Source organism: Salmo salar, chromosome 17 (genome assembly GCF_965601325.2).
Source record: "Salmo salar chromosome 17, fSalSal1, whole genome shotgun sequence".
In the NCBI taxonomy this organism is placed as follows: domain Eukaryota; kingdom Metazoa; phylum Chordata; class Actinopteri; order Salmoniformes; family Salmonidae; genus Salmo; species Salmo salar.
The window spans coordinates 44,158,276-44,171,558 of record NC_138307.1 but is presented as its reverse complement, the minus strand read 5'-3'; the positions used below and the strand labels follow the sequence as shown (position 1 = coordinate 44,171,558).

The 13,283-nt window shown below is 48.5% G+C and overlaps 1 protein-coding gene across 2 annotated transcripts in view; it reads left to right on the top strand.

The window, feature by feature from the left end:
* LOC106593837 (islet cell autoantigen 1-like protein) overlaps positions 1-13,283 on the top strand; it is a 100,127-nt gene that overhangs the window by 31,920 nt on the left and 54,924 nt on the right. For both annotated transcript variants that reach the window (XM_082963787.1, XM_082963786.1), the window contains exon 3: positions 8,359-8,554. In XM_082963787.1, the coding sequence (XP_082819913.1) occupies positions 8,359-8,554 (196 nt within the window). The remainder of the gene's footprint in view (positions 1-8,358; positions 8,555-13,283) is intronic.

Genomic DNA, 13,283 nt, shown 5'->3' with positions numbered 1-13,283 from the left:
ATCTGGTTCTGCTATGTTTATGTGTCAGGCTGGTCCTGTGCCCGTCCCCAGAGTTAATACGGGATCTGCTATGTTTATGTGTCAGGCTGGTCCTGTGCCCGTCCCCAGAGTTAATACTTGATCTGCTATGTTTATTTGTCAGACTGGTCCTGTGCCCGTCCCCAGAGTTAATACTGGATCTGCTATGTTTATTTGTCAGGCTGGTCCTGTGCCCATCCCCAGAGTTAATACTGGATCTGCTATGTTAATGTTTATGTGTCAGGCTGGTCCTGTGCCCGCCCCAGAGTTAATACTGGATCTGCTATGTTAATGTTTATGTGTCAGGCTGGTCCTGTGCCCGTCCCCAGAGTTAATACTGGATCTTCTATGTTTATGTGTCAGGCTGGTCCTGTGCCAGCCCTCAGAGTTAATACTGGATCTGCTATGTTTATGTGTCAGGCTGGTCCTGTGCCCGCCCCCAGAGTTAATGCCGGATCTGCTATGTTTATGTGTCAGGCTGGTCCTGTGCCCGCCTCCAGAGTTAATACTGGATCTGCTATGTTTATGTGTCAGGCTGGTCCTGTGTCCGTCCCCAGAGTTAATAATACTGGATCTGCTATGTTAATGTTTATGTGTCAGGCTGGTCCTGTGCTGGCCCCCAGAGTTAATAATACTGGATCTGCTATGCTAATGTTTATGTGTCAGGCTGGTCCTGTGCCTGGCCCCCAGAGTTAATACTGGATCTGCTATGTTTATGTGTCAGGCTGGTCCTGTGCCCATCCACAGAGTTAATACTGGATCTGCTATGTTTATTTGTCAGGCTGGTCCTGTGCCCGTCCCCAGAGTTAATACTGGATCTGCTATGTTTATGTGTCAGGCTGGTCCTGTGCCCGTCCCCAGAGTTAATACTGGATCTGCTATGTTTATGTGTCAGGCTGGTCCTGTGCCCATCCACAGAGTTAATACTGGATCTGCTATGTTAATGTTAATGTGTCAGGCTGGTCCTGTGCCCATCCCCAGAGTTAATACTGGATCTGCTATGTTTATGTGTCAGGCTAGTCCTGTGTCCATCCCCAGAGTTAATACTGGATCTGCTATGCTAATGTTTATGTGTCAGGCTGGTCCTGTGCTGTCCGAAGAGTTAATACTGGATCTGCTATGTTAATGTGTCAGGCTGGTCCTGTGCCGTCCCCAGAGTTAATACTGGATCTGCTATGTTAATGTGTCAGGCTGGTCCTCTGCCCGTCCCCAGAGTTAATACTGGATCTGCTATGTTTATGTGTCAGGCTGGTCCTCTGCCCATCCACGGAGTTAATTCTGGATCTGCTATTTTAATGTTAATGTGTCAGGCTGTTCCTGGCCCATCCCCAGAGTTAATACTGTATCTGCTATGCTAATGTTTATGTGTCAGGCTGGTCCTGTGCCCATCCACAGAGTTAATACTGGATCTGCTATGTTTATTTGTCAGGCTGGTCCTGTGCCCGTCCCCAGAGTTAATACTGGATCTACTATGTTTATGTGTCAGGCTGGTCCTGTGCCCGTCCCCAGAGTTAATACTTGATCTGCTATGTTTATTTGTCAGACTGGTCCTGTGCCCGTCCCCAGAGTTAATACTGGATCTGCTATGTTTATGTGTCAGGCTGGTCCTGTGCCCATCCCCAGAGTTAATACTGGATCTGCTATGTTAATGTTTATGTGTCAGGCTGGTCCTGTGCCCGCCCCAGAGTTAATACTGGATCTGCTATGTTAATGTTTATGTGTCAGGCTGGTCCTGTGCCCGTCCCCAGAGTTAATACTGGATCTTCTATGTTTATGTGTCAGGCTGGTCCTGTGCCAGCTCTCAGAGTTAATACTGGATCTGCTATGTTTATGTGTCAGGCTGGTCCTGTGCCCGCCCCCAGAGTTAATGCCGGATCTGCTATGTTTATGTGTCAGGCTGGTCCTGTGCCCGCCTCCAGAGTTAATACTGGATCTGCTATGTTTATGTGTCAGGCTGGTCCTGTGTCCGTCCCCAGAGTTAATAATACTGGATCTGCTATGTTAATGTTTATGTGTCAGGCTGGTCCTGTGCTGGCCCCAAGAGTTAATAATACTGGATCTGCTATGCTAATGTTTATGTGTCAGGCTGGTCCTGTGCCTGGCCCCCAGAGTTAATACTGGATCTGCTATGTTTATGTGTCAGGCTGGTCCTGTGCCCATCCACAGAGTTAATACTGGATCTGCTATGTTTATTTGTCAGGCTGGTCCTGTGCCCGTCCCCAGAGTTAATACTGGATCTGCTATGTTTATGTGTCAGGCTGGTCCTGTGCCCGTCCCCAGAGTTAATACTGGATCTGCTATGTTTATGTGTCAGGCTGGTCCTGTGCCCATCCACAGAGTTAATACTGGATCTGCTATGTTTATGTGTCAGGCTGGTCCTGTGCCCGTCCCCAGAGTTAATACTGGATCTGCTATGTTTATGTGTCAGGCTGGTCCTGTGCCCATCCACAGAGTTAATCCTGGATCTGCTATGTTAATGTTAATGTGTCAGGCTGGTCCTGTGCCCATCCCCAGAGTTAATACTGGATCTGCTATGTTTATGTGTCAGGCTAGTCCTGTGCCCATCCCCAGAGTTAATACTGGATCTGCTATGCTAATGTTTATGTGTCAGGCTGGTCCTGTGCTGTCCGAAGAGTTAATACTGGATCTGCTATGTTAATGTGTCAGGCTGGTCCTGTGCCGTCCCCAGAGTTAATACTGGATCTGCTATGTTAATGTGTCAGGCTGGTCCTCTGCCCGTCCCCAGAGTTAATACTGGATCTGCTATGTTTATGTGTCAGGCTGGTCCTCTGCCCATCCACGGAGTTAATTCTGGATCTGCTATTTTAATGTTAATGTGTCAGGCTGTTCCTGGCCCATCCCCAGAGTTAATACTGTATCTGCTATGCTAATGTTTATGTGTCAGGCTGGTCCTGTGCCCGGCCCCCAGAGTTAATACTGGATCTGCTATGTTTATGTGTCAGGCTGGTCCTGTGCTTGCCCCCAGAGTTAATACTGGATCTGCTATGTTTATGTGTCAGGCTCTTCCTATGCCCGTCCCCAGAGTTAATACTGGATCTGCTATGTTTATGTGACAGGCTGGTCCTGGCCCATCCCCAGAGTTAATACTGTATCTGCTATGCTAATGTTTATGTGTCAGGCTGGTCCTGTGCTTGCCCCCAGAGTTAATACTGGATCTGCTATGTTTATGTGTCAGGCTCTTCCTATGCCCGTCCCCAGAGTTAATACTGGATCTGCTATGTTTATGTGACAGGCTGGTCCTGTGCCGGCCCCAGAGTTAATACCGGATCTGCTATGCTAATGTTTATGTGTCAGGCTAGTCCTGTGCCCGTCCCCAGAGTTAAATCTGGTTCTGCTATGTTTATGTGTCAGGCTGGTCCTGTGCCCGTCCCCAGAGTTAATACTGGATCTGCTATGTTTATGTGTCAGGCTGGTCCTGTGCCCGTCCCCAGAGTTAATACTGGATCTGCTTGGTTTATGTGTCAGGCTGGTCCTGTGCCGGCCCCCAGAGTTAATACTGGATCTGCTATGCTAATGTTTATGTGTCAGGCTGGTCCTGTGCCGTCCCCAGAGTTAATACTGGATCTGCTATGTTTATGTGTCTGGCTGGTCCTGTGCCCTTCCCCAGAGTTAATACTGGATCTGGTATGTTAATGTGTCAGGCTGGTCCTTTGCCCGTCCCCAGAGTTAATACTGGATCTGCTATGTTAATGTGTCAGGCTGGTCCTGTGCCGTTCCCCAGAGTTAATACTGGATCTGCTATGCTAATGTTTATGTGTCAGGCTGGTCCTGTGCCCGGCCCCCAGAGTTAATACTGGATCTGCTATGTTTATTTGTCAGGCTGGTCCTGTGCCCATCCCCAGAGTTAATACTGGATCTGCTATGTTAATGTTTATGTGTCAGGCTGGTCCTGTGCCCGCCCCAGAGTTAATACTGGATCTGCTATGTTAATGTTTATGTGTCAGGCTGGTCCTGTGCCCGTCCCCAGAGTTAATACTGGATCTTCTATGTTTATGTGTCAGGCTGGTCCTGTGCCAGCCCTCAGAGTTAATACTGGATCTGCTATGTTTATGTGTCAGGCTGGTCCTGTGCCCGCCCCCAGAGTTAATGCCGGATCTGCTATGTTTATGTGTCAGGCTGGTCCTGTGCCCGCCTCCAGAGTTAATACTGGATCTGCTATGTTTATGTGTCAGGCTGGTCCTGTGTCCGTCCCCAGAGTTAATAATACTGGATCTGCTATGTTAATGTTTATGTGTCAGGCTGGTCCTGTGCTGGCCCCCAGAGTTAATAATACTGGATCTGCTATGCTAATGTTTATGTGTCAGGCTGGTCCTGTGCCTGGCCCCCAGAGTTAATACTGGATCTGCTATGTTTATGTGTCAGGCTGGTCCTGTGCCCATCCACAGAGTTAATACTGGATCTGCTATGTTTATTTGTCAGGCTGGTCCTGTGCCCGTCCCCAGAGTTAATACTGGATCTGCTATGTTTATGTGTCAGGCTGGTCCTGTGCCCGTCCCCAGAGTTAATACTGGATCTGCTATGTTTATGTGTCAGGCTGGTCCTGTGCCCATCCACAGAGTTAATACTGGATCTGCTATGTTAATGTTAATGTGTCAGGCTGGTCCTGTGCCCATCCCCAGAGTTAATACTGGATCTGCTATGTTTATGTGTCAGGCTAGTCCTGTGTCCATCCCCAGAGTTAATACTGGATCTGCTATGCTAATGTTTATGTGTCAGGCTGGTCCTGTGCTGTCCGAAGAGTTAATACTGGATCTGCTATGTTAATGTGTCAGGCTGGTCCTGTGCCGTCCCCAGAGTTAATACTGGATCTGCTATGTTAATGTGTCAGGCTGGTCCTCTGCCCGTCCCCAGAGTTAATACTGGATCTGCTATGTTTATGTGTCAGGCTGGTCCTCTGCCCATCCACGGAGTTAATTCTGGATCTGCTATTTTAATGTTAATGTGTCAGGCTGTTCCTGGCCCATCCCCAGAGTTAATACTGTATCTGCTATGCTAATGTTTATGTGTCAGGCTGGTCCTGTGCCCGGCCCCCAGAGTTAATACTGGATCTGCTATGTTTATGTGTCAGGCTGGTCCTGTGCCCATCCACAGAGTTAATACTGGATCTGCTATGTTTATTTGTCAGGCTGGTCCTGTGCCCGTCCCCAGAGTTAATACTGGATCTACTATGTTTATGTGTCAGGCTGGTCCTGTGCCCGTCCCCAGAGTTAATACTTGATCTGCTATGTTTATTTGTCAGACTGGTCCTGTGCCCGTCCCCAGAGTTAATACTGGATCTGCTATGTTTATGTGTCAGGCTGGTCCTGTGCCCATCCCCAGAGTTAATACTGGATCTGCTATGTTAATGTTTATGTGTCAGGCTGGTCCTGTGCCCGCCCCAGAGTTAATACTGGATCTGCTATGTTAATGTTTATGTGTCAGGCTGGTCCTGTGCCCGTCCCCAGAGTTAATACTGGATCTTCTATGTTTATGTGTCAGGCTGGTCCTGTGCCAGCTCTCAGAGTTAATACTGGATCTGCTATGTTTATGTGTCAGGCTGGTCCTGTGCCCGCCCCCAGAGTTAATGCCGGATCTGCTATGTTTATGTGTCAGGCTGGTCCTGTGCCCGCCTCCAGAGTTAATACTGGATCTGCTATGTTTATGTGTCAGGCTGGTCCTGTGTCCGTCCCCAGAGTTAATAATACTGGATCTGCTATGTTAATGTTTATGTGTCAGGCTGGTCCTGTGCTGGCCCCAAGAGTTAATAATACTGGATCTGCTATGCTAATGTTTATGTGTCAGGCTGGTCCTGTGCCTGGCCCCCAGAGTTAATACTGGATCTGCTATGTTTATGTGTCAGGCTGGTCCTGTGCCCATCCACAGAGTTAATACTGGATCTGCTATGTTTATTTGTCAGGCTGGTCCTGTGCCCGTCCCCAGAGTTAATACTGGATCTGCTATGTTTATGTGTCAGGCTGGTCCTGTGCCCGTCCCCAGAGTTAATACTGGATCTGCTATGTTTATGTGTCAGGCTGGTCCTGTGCCCATCCACAGAGTTAATACTGGATCTGCTATGTTTATGTGTCAGGCTGGTCCTGTGTCCATCCCCAGAGTTAATACTGGATCTGCTATGCTAATGTGTATGTGTCAGGCTGGTCCTGTGCTGTCCGAAGAGTTAATACTGGATCTGCTATGTTAATGTGTCAGGCTGGTCCTGTGCCGTCCCCAGAGTTAATACTGGATCTGCTATGTTAATGTGTCAGGCTGGTCCTGTGCCCGTCCGCAGAGTTAATACTGGATCTGCTATGTTTATGTGTCAGGCTGGTCCTCTGCCCATCCACGGAGTTAATTCTGGATCTGCTATTTTAATGTTAATGTGTCAGGCTTTTCCTGGCCCATCCCCAGAGTTAATACTGTATCTGCTATGCTAATGTTTTTGTGTCAGGCTGGTCCTGTGCCCATCCACAGAGTTAATACTGGATCTGCTATGTTAATGTTAATGTGTCAGGCTGGTCCTGTGCCTATCCCCAGAGTTAATACTGGATCTGCTATGCTAATGTTTATGTGTCAGGCTGGTCCTGTGCCCGGCCCCCAGAGTTAATACTGGATCTGCTATGTTTATTTGTCAGGCTGGTCCTGTGCCCATCCCCAGAGTTAATACTGGATCTGCTATGTTAATGTTTATGTGTCAGGCTGGTCCTGTGCCCGCCCCCAGAGTTAATACCGGATCTGCTATGTTAATGTTTATGTGTCAGGCTGGTCCTGTGCCCGTCCCCAGAGTTAATACTGGATCTGCTATGTTTATGTGTCAGGCTGGTCCTGTGCCAGCCCCCAGAGTTAATACTGGATCTGCTATGTTTATGTGCCAGGCTGGTCCTGTGCCCGCCCCCAGATTTAATGCTGGATCTGCTATGTTTATGTGTCAGGCTGGTCCTGTGCCCGCCCCCAGAGTTAATACTGGATCTGCTATGTTTATGTGTCAGGCTGGTCCTGTGTCCGTCCCCAGAGTTAATAATACTGGATCTGCTATGTTAATGTTTATGTGTCAGGCTGGTCCTGTGCTGGCCCCCAGAGTTAATAATACTGGATCTGCTATGCTAATGTTTATGTGTCAGGCTGGTCCTGTGCTTGCCCCCAGAGTTAATACTGGTTCTGCTATGTTTATGTGTCAGGCTCTTCCTATGCCCGTCCCCAGAGTTAATACTGGATCTGCTATGTTTATGTGACAGGCTGGTCCTGTGCCGGCCCCAGAGTTAATACCGGACCTGCTATGCTAATGTTTATGTGTCAGGCTGGTCCTGTGCCCGTCCCCAGAGTTAAATCTGGTTCTGCTACGTTTATGTGTCAGGCTGGTCCTGTGCTGGCCCCCAGAGTTAATTCTGGATCTGCTATGTTTATGTGTCAGGCTGGTCCTGTGCCCGTCCCCAGAGTTAATACCGGATCTGCTATGCTAATTTTTATGTGTCAGGCTTGTCCTGTGCCCGTCCCCAGAGTTAATACTGGATCTGCTATGTTTATGTGTCAGGCTGGTCCTGTGCCCGTCCCCAGAGTTAATGCTGGATCTGCTATGTTAAAGTTTATGTGTCAGGCTGGTCCTGTGCCGTCCCCAGAGTTAATACTGGATCTGCTATGTTCATGTGTCAGGCTGGTCCTGTGCCGGCCCCCAGAGTTAATACTGGATCTGCTATGTTAATGTGTCAGGCTGGTCCTGTGCCCGCCCCCAGAGTTAATACTGGATCTCCTATGCTAATGTTAATGTATCAGGCTGGTCCTGTGCCGCCCCCCAGAGTTAATTCTGGATCTGCTATGTTTATGTGTCAGGCTGGTCCTGTGCCCGTCCCCAGAGTTAATACTGGATCTGCTATGTTTATGTGTCAGGCTGGTCCTGTGCCCGTCCCCAGAGTTAATACTGGATCTGCTATGTTTATGTGTCAGGCTGGTCCTGTGCCGGCCCCCAGAGTTAATACTGGATCTGTTATGTTCATGTCTCAGGCTGGTCCTGTGCCCGTCCCCAGAGTTAATACTGGATCTGCTATGTTAATGTGTCAGGCTGGTCCTGTGTCGGCCCCCAGAGTTAATACTGGATCTGCTATGTTTATGTGTCAGGCTGGTCCTGTGCTCGTCCTCAGAGTTAATACTGGATCTGCTATGATAATCTTTATGTGTCAGGCTGGTCCTGTGCCTGCCGCCAGAGTTAATACTGGATCTGCTATGTTTATGTGTCAGGCTGGTCCTGTGCCCGTTCCCAGAGTTAATACTGGATCTGCTATGTTTATGTGTCAGGCTGGTCCTGTGCCCGTCCCCAGAGTTAATACTGGATCTGCTATGTGTATGTGTCAGGCTGGTCCTGTGCCGGCCCCTACAGCGGATGGAGCAGGAGGTGGAGACGTTTCGGCGGCGTGCGATCGCTGACACACTCCTGACCGTGACCCGGATGGAGAAATCCAGGACGGAATACCGTGGAGCGCTGCTCTGGTTGAAGGACGTCTCTCAGGAACTCGACCCGGAAACCAAACACCTGGAGAAGTTCCGCAAGGTGTGTTAACCTGTGTGTATGGTCCACCAGGCACTGTGTGTATTAACCTGTGTGTATGGTCCACCAGGTACTGTGTGTATTAACCTGTGTGTAAGGTCCACCAGGTGCAGTGTGTGGTCCACCAGGTACTGTGTGTGTTAACCTGTGTGTATGGTCCACCAGGTGCTGTGTGTGTTAACCTGTGTGTGTGGTCCACCAGGTACTGTGTGTATGGTCCACCAGGTACTGTGTGTATGGTCCACCAGGTACTGTGTGTGTTAACCTGTGTGTATGTTCCACCAGGTACTGTGTGTGTTAACCTGTGTGTATGGTCCTCCAGGTACTGTGTGTGTTAACCTGTGTGTATGGTCCTCCAGGTACTGTGTGTATTAACCTGTGTGTATGGTCCTCCAGGTACTGTGTGTATTAACCTGTGTGTATGGTCCACCAGGTACTGTGTGTATTAACCTGTGTGTATGGTCCACCAGGTACTGTGTGTATGGTCCACCAGGTACTGTGTGTATTAACCTGTGTGTATGGTCCACCAGGTACTGTGTGTATTAACCTGTGTGTATGGTCCTCCAGGTACTGTGTGTGTTAACCTGTGTGTATGGTCCTCCAGGTACTGTGTGTATTAACCTGTGTGTATGGTCCTCCAGGTACTGTGTGTATTAACCTGTGTGTATGGTCCTCCAGGTACTGTGTGTGTTAACCTGTGTGTATGGTCCTCCAGGTACTGTGTGTATTAACCTGTGTGTATGGTCCTCCAGGTACTGTGTGTGTTAACCTGTGTGTATGGTCCACCAGGTACTGTGTGTATGGTCCACCAGGTACTGTGTGTATTAACCTGTGTGTATGGTCCACCAGGTACTGTGTGTATTAACCTGTGTGTATGGTCCACCAGGTACTGTGTGTATTAACCTGTGTGTATGTCCACCAGGTACTGTGTGTATGGTCCACCAGGTACTGTGTGTATTAACCTGTGTGTATGGTCCACCAGGTACTGTGTGTGTTAACCTGTGTGTATGGTCCACCAGGTACTGTGTGTGTTAACCTGTGTTTATGGTCCTTCAGGTACTGTGTGTATGGTCCACCAGGTACTGTGTGTATTAACCTGTGTGTATGGTCCACTAGGTAATGTGTGTGTTAACCTGTGTGTATGGTCCACCAGGTACTGTGTGTATTAACCTGTGTGTATGGTCCACCAGGTACTGTGTGTATTAACCTGTGTGTATGGTCCACCAGGTACTGTGTGTATGGTCCACCAGGTACTGTGTGTGTTAACCTGTGTGTATGGTCCACCAGGTACTGTGTGTATTAACCTGTGTGTATGGTACACCAGGTACTGTGTGTATTAACCTGTGTGTATGGTCCACCAGGTACTGTGTGTATGGTCCACCAGGTACTGTGTTTGTTAACCTGTGTGTATGGTCCACCAGGTACTGTGTGTATGGTCCACCAAGGACTGTGTGTGGTCCACCAGGTACTGTGTGTATTAACCTGTGTGTATGGTCCACCAGGTACTGTGTGTATTAACCTGTGTGTATGGTCCACCAGGTACTGTGTGTATTAACCTGTGTGTATGGTCCACCAGGTACTGTGTGTGTTAACCTGTGTGTGTGGTCCACCACGTACTGTGTGTATTAACCTGTGTGTATGGTCCACCAAGTACTGTGTGAATTAACCTGTGTGTATGGTCCACCAGGTACTGTGTGTATGGTCCACCAGGTACTGTGTTTGTTAACCTGTGTGTATGGTCCACCAGGTACTGTGTGTATGGTCCACCAATGACTGTGTGTGGTCCACCAGGTACTGTGTGTATTAACCTGTGTGTATGGTCCACAGGTACTGTGTGTATTAACCTGTGTGTATGGTCCACCAGGTACTGTGTGTATTAACCTGTGTGTATGGTCCACCAGGTGCTGTGTGTGTTAACCTGTGTGTGTGGTCCACCACGTACTGTGTGTATTAACCTGTGTGTATGGTCCACCAGGTACTGTGCGTATTAACCTGTGTGTATGGTCCACCAGGTACTGTGTGTATTAACCTGTGTGAATGTCCACAAGGTACTGTGTGTGTTAACCTGTGTGTATGGTCCACCAGGTACTGTGTGTGTTAACCTGTGTGTGTGGTCCACCACGTACTGTGTGTATTAACCTGTGTGTATGGTCCACCAGGTACTGTGTGTATTAACCTGTGTGTATGGTCCACCAGGTACTGTGTGTATTAACCTGTGTGAATGTCCACCAGGTACTGTGTGTGTTAACCTGTGTGTATGGTCCACCAGGTACTGTGTGTGTTAACCTGTGTGTATGGTCCACCAGGTACTGTGTGTATTAACCTGTGTGTATGGTCCACCAGGTACTGTGTGTATTAACCTGTGTGTATGGTCCACCAGGTACTGTGTGTATGGTCCACCAGGTACTGTGTGTATTAACCTGTGTGTATGGTCCTCCAGGTATTGTGTGTCTTAACCTGTGTGTATGGTCCTCCAGGTACTGTGTGTCTTAACCTGTGTGTATGGTCCTCCAGGTACTGTGTGTATTAACCTGTGTGTATGGTCCACCAGGTACTGTGTGTGTTAACCTGTGTGTATGGTCCACCAGGTACTAAGTGTATTAACCTGTGTGTATGGTCCACCAGGTACTGTGTGTATGGTCCACCAGGTACTGTGTGTATTAACCTGTGTGTATGGTCCACCAGGTACTGTGTGTGTTAACCTGTGTGTATGGTCCACCAGGTACTGTGTTTGTTAACCTGTGTGTATGGTACACCAGGTACTGTGTGTATTAACCTGTGTGTATGGTCCACCAGGTACTGTGTGTGTTAACCTGTGTGTATGGTCCACCAGGTACTGTGTGTATTAACCTGTGTGTATGGTCCACCAGGTACTGTGTGTATTAACCTGTGTGTATGGTCCACCAGGTGCTGTGTGTGGTCCACCAGGTACTGTGTGTGTAAACCAGTGTGTATGGTCCACCAGGTACTGTGTGTATGGTCTACCAGGTACTGTGTGTATGGTCCACCAGGTACTGTGTGTATTAACCTGTGTGTATGGTCCACCAGGTATTGTGTGTGTTAACCTGTGTGTATGGTCAACCAGGTACTGTGTGTATTAACCTGTGTGTATGGTCCACCAGGTACTGTGTGTATGGTCCACCAGGTACTGTGTGTATTAACCTGTGTGTTTGGTCCACCAGGTACTGTGTGAATTAACCTGTGTGTATGGTCCACCAGGTACTGTGTGTATGGTCCACCAGATACTGTGTGTATGGTCCACCAGATACTGTGTGTTTTAACCTGTGTGTATGTTCCACCAGGTACTGTGTGTATGGTCCACCAGATACTGTGTGTGTTAACCTGTGTGTATGGTCCTCCAGGTACTGTGTGTATTAACCTGTGTGTATGGTCCACCAGGTACTGTGTGTGTTAACCTGTGTGTATGGTCCACCAGGTACTGTGTGTATTAACCTGTGTGTATGGTCCACCAGGTACTGTGTGTATTAACCTGTGTGTATGGTCCTCCAGGTACTGTGTGTATTAACCTGTGTGTATGGTCCTCCAGGTACTGTGTGTATTAACCTGTGTGTATGGTCCACCAGGTACTGTGTGTATTAACCTGTGTGTATGGTCCACCAGGTACTGTGTGTGTTAACCTGTGTGTATGGTCCTCCAGGTACTGTGTGTATTAACCTGTGTGTATGGTCCTCCAGGTACTGTGTGTGTTAACCTGTGTGTATGGTCCACCAGGTACTGTGTGTATGGTCCACCAGGTACTGTGTGTATTAACCTGTGTGTATGGTCCACCAGGTACTGTGTGTATTAACCTGTGTGTATGGTCCACCAGGTACTGTGCTGTGTTAGACCTGTGTGTATGGTCCACCAGGTACTGTGTGTATGGTCCACCAGGTACTGTGTGTGTTAACCTGTGTGTATGGTCCACCAGGTACTGTGTGTGTTAACCTGTGTGTATGGTGGCCACCAGGTACTGTGTGTATTAACCTGTGTGTATGGTCCACTAGGTAATGTGTGTGTTAACCTGTGTGTATGGTCCACCAGGTACTGTGTGTATTAACCTGTGTGTATGGTCCACCAGGTACTGTGTGTATTAACCTGTGTGTATGGTCCACCAGGTACTGTGTGTATGGTCCACCAGGTACTGTGTGTGTTAACCTGTGTGTATGGTCCACCAGGTACTGTGTGTATTAACCTGTGTGTATGGTACACCAGGTACTGTGTGTATTAACCTGTGTGTATGGTCCACCAGGTACTGTGTGTATGGTCCACCAGGTACTGTGTTTGTTAACCTGTGTGTATGGTCCACCAGGTACTGTGTGTATGGTCCACCAAGGACTGTGTGTGGTCCACCAGGTACTGTGTGTATTAACCTGTGTGTATGGTCCACCAGGTACTGTGTGTATTAACCTGTGTGTATGGTCCACCAGGTACTGTGTGTATTAACCTGTGTGTATGGTCCACCAGGTACTGTGTGTGTTAACCTGTGTGTGTGGTCCACCACGTACTGTGTGTATTAACCTGTGTGTATGGTCCACCAAGTATTGTGTGAATTAACCTGTGTGTATGGTCCACCAGGTACTGTGTGTATGGTCCACCAGGTACTGTGTTTGTTAACCTGTGTGTATGGTCCACCAGGTACTGTGTGTATTCACCTGTGTGTGTGGTCCACCAGGTACTGTGTGTATTAACCTGTGTGTATGGTCCACAGGTACTGTGTGTATTAACCTGTGTG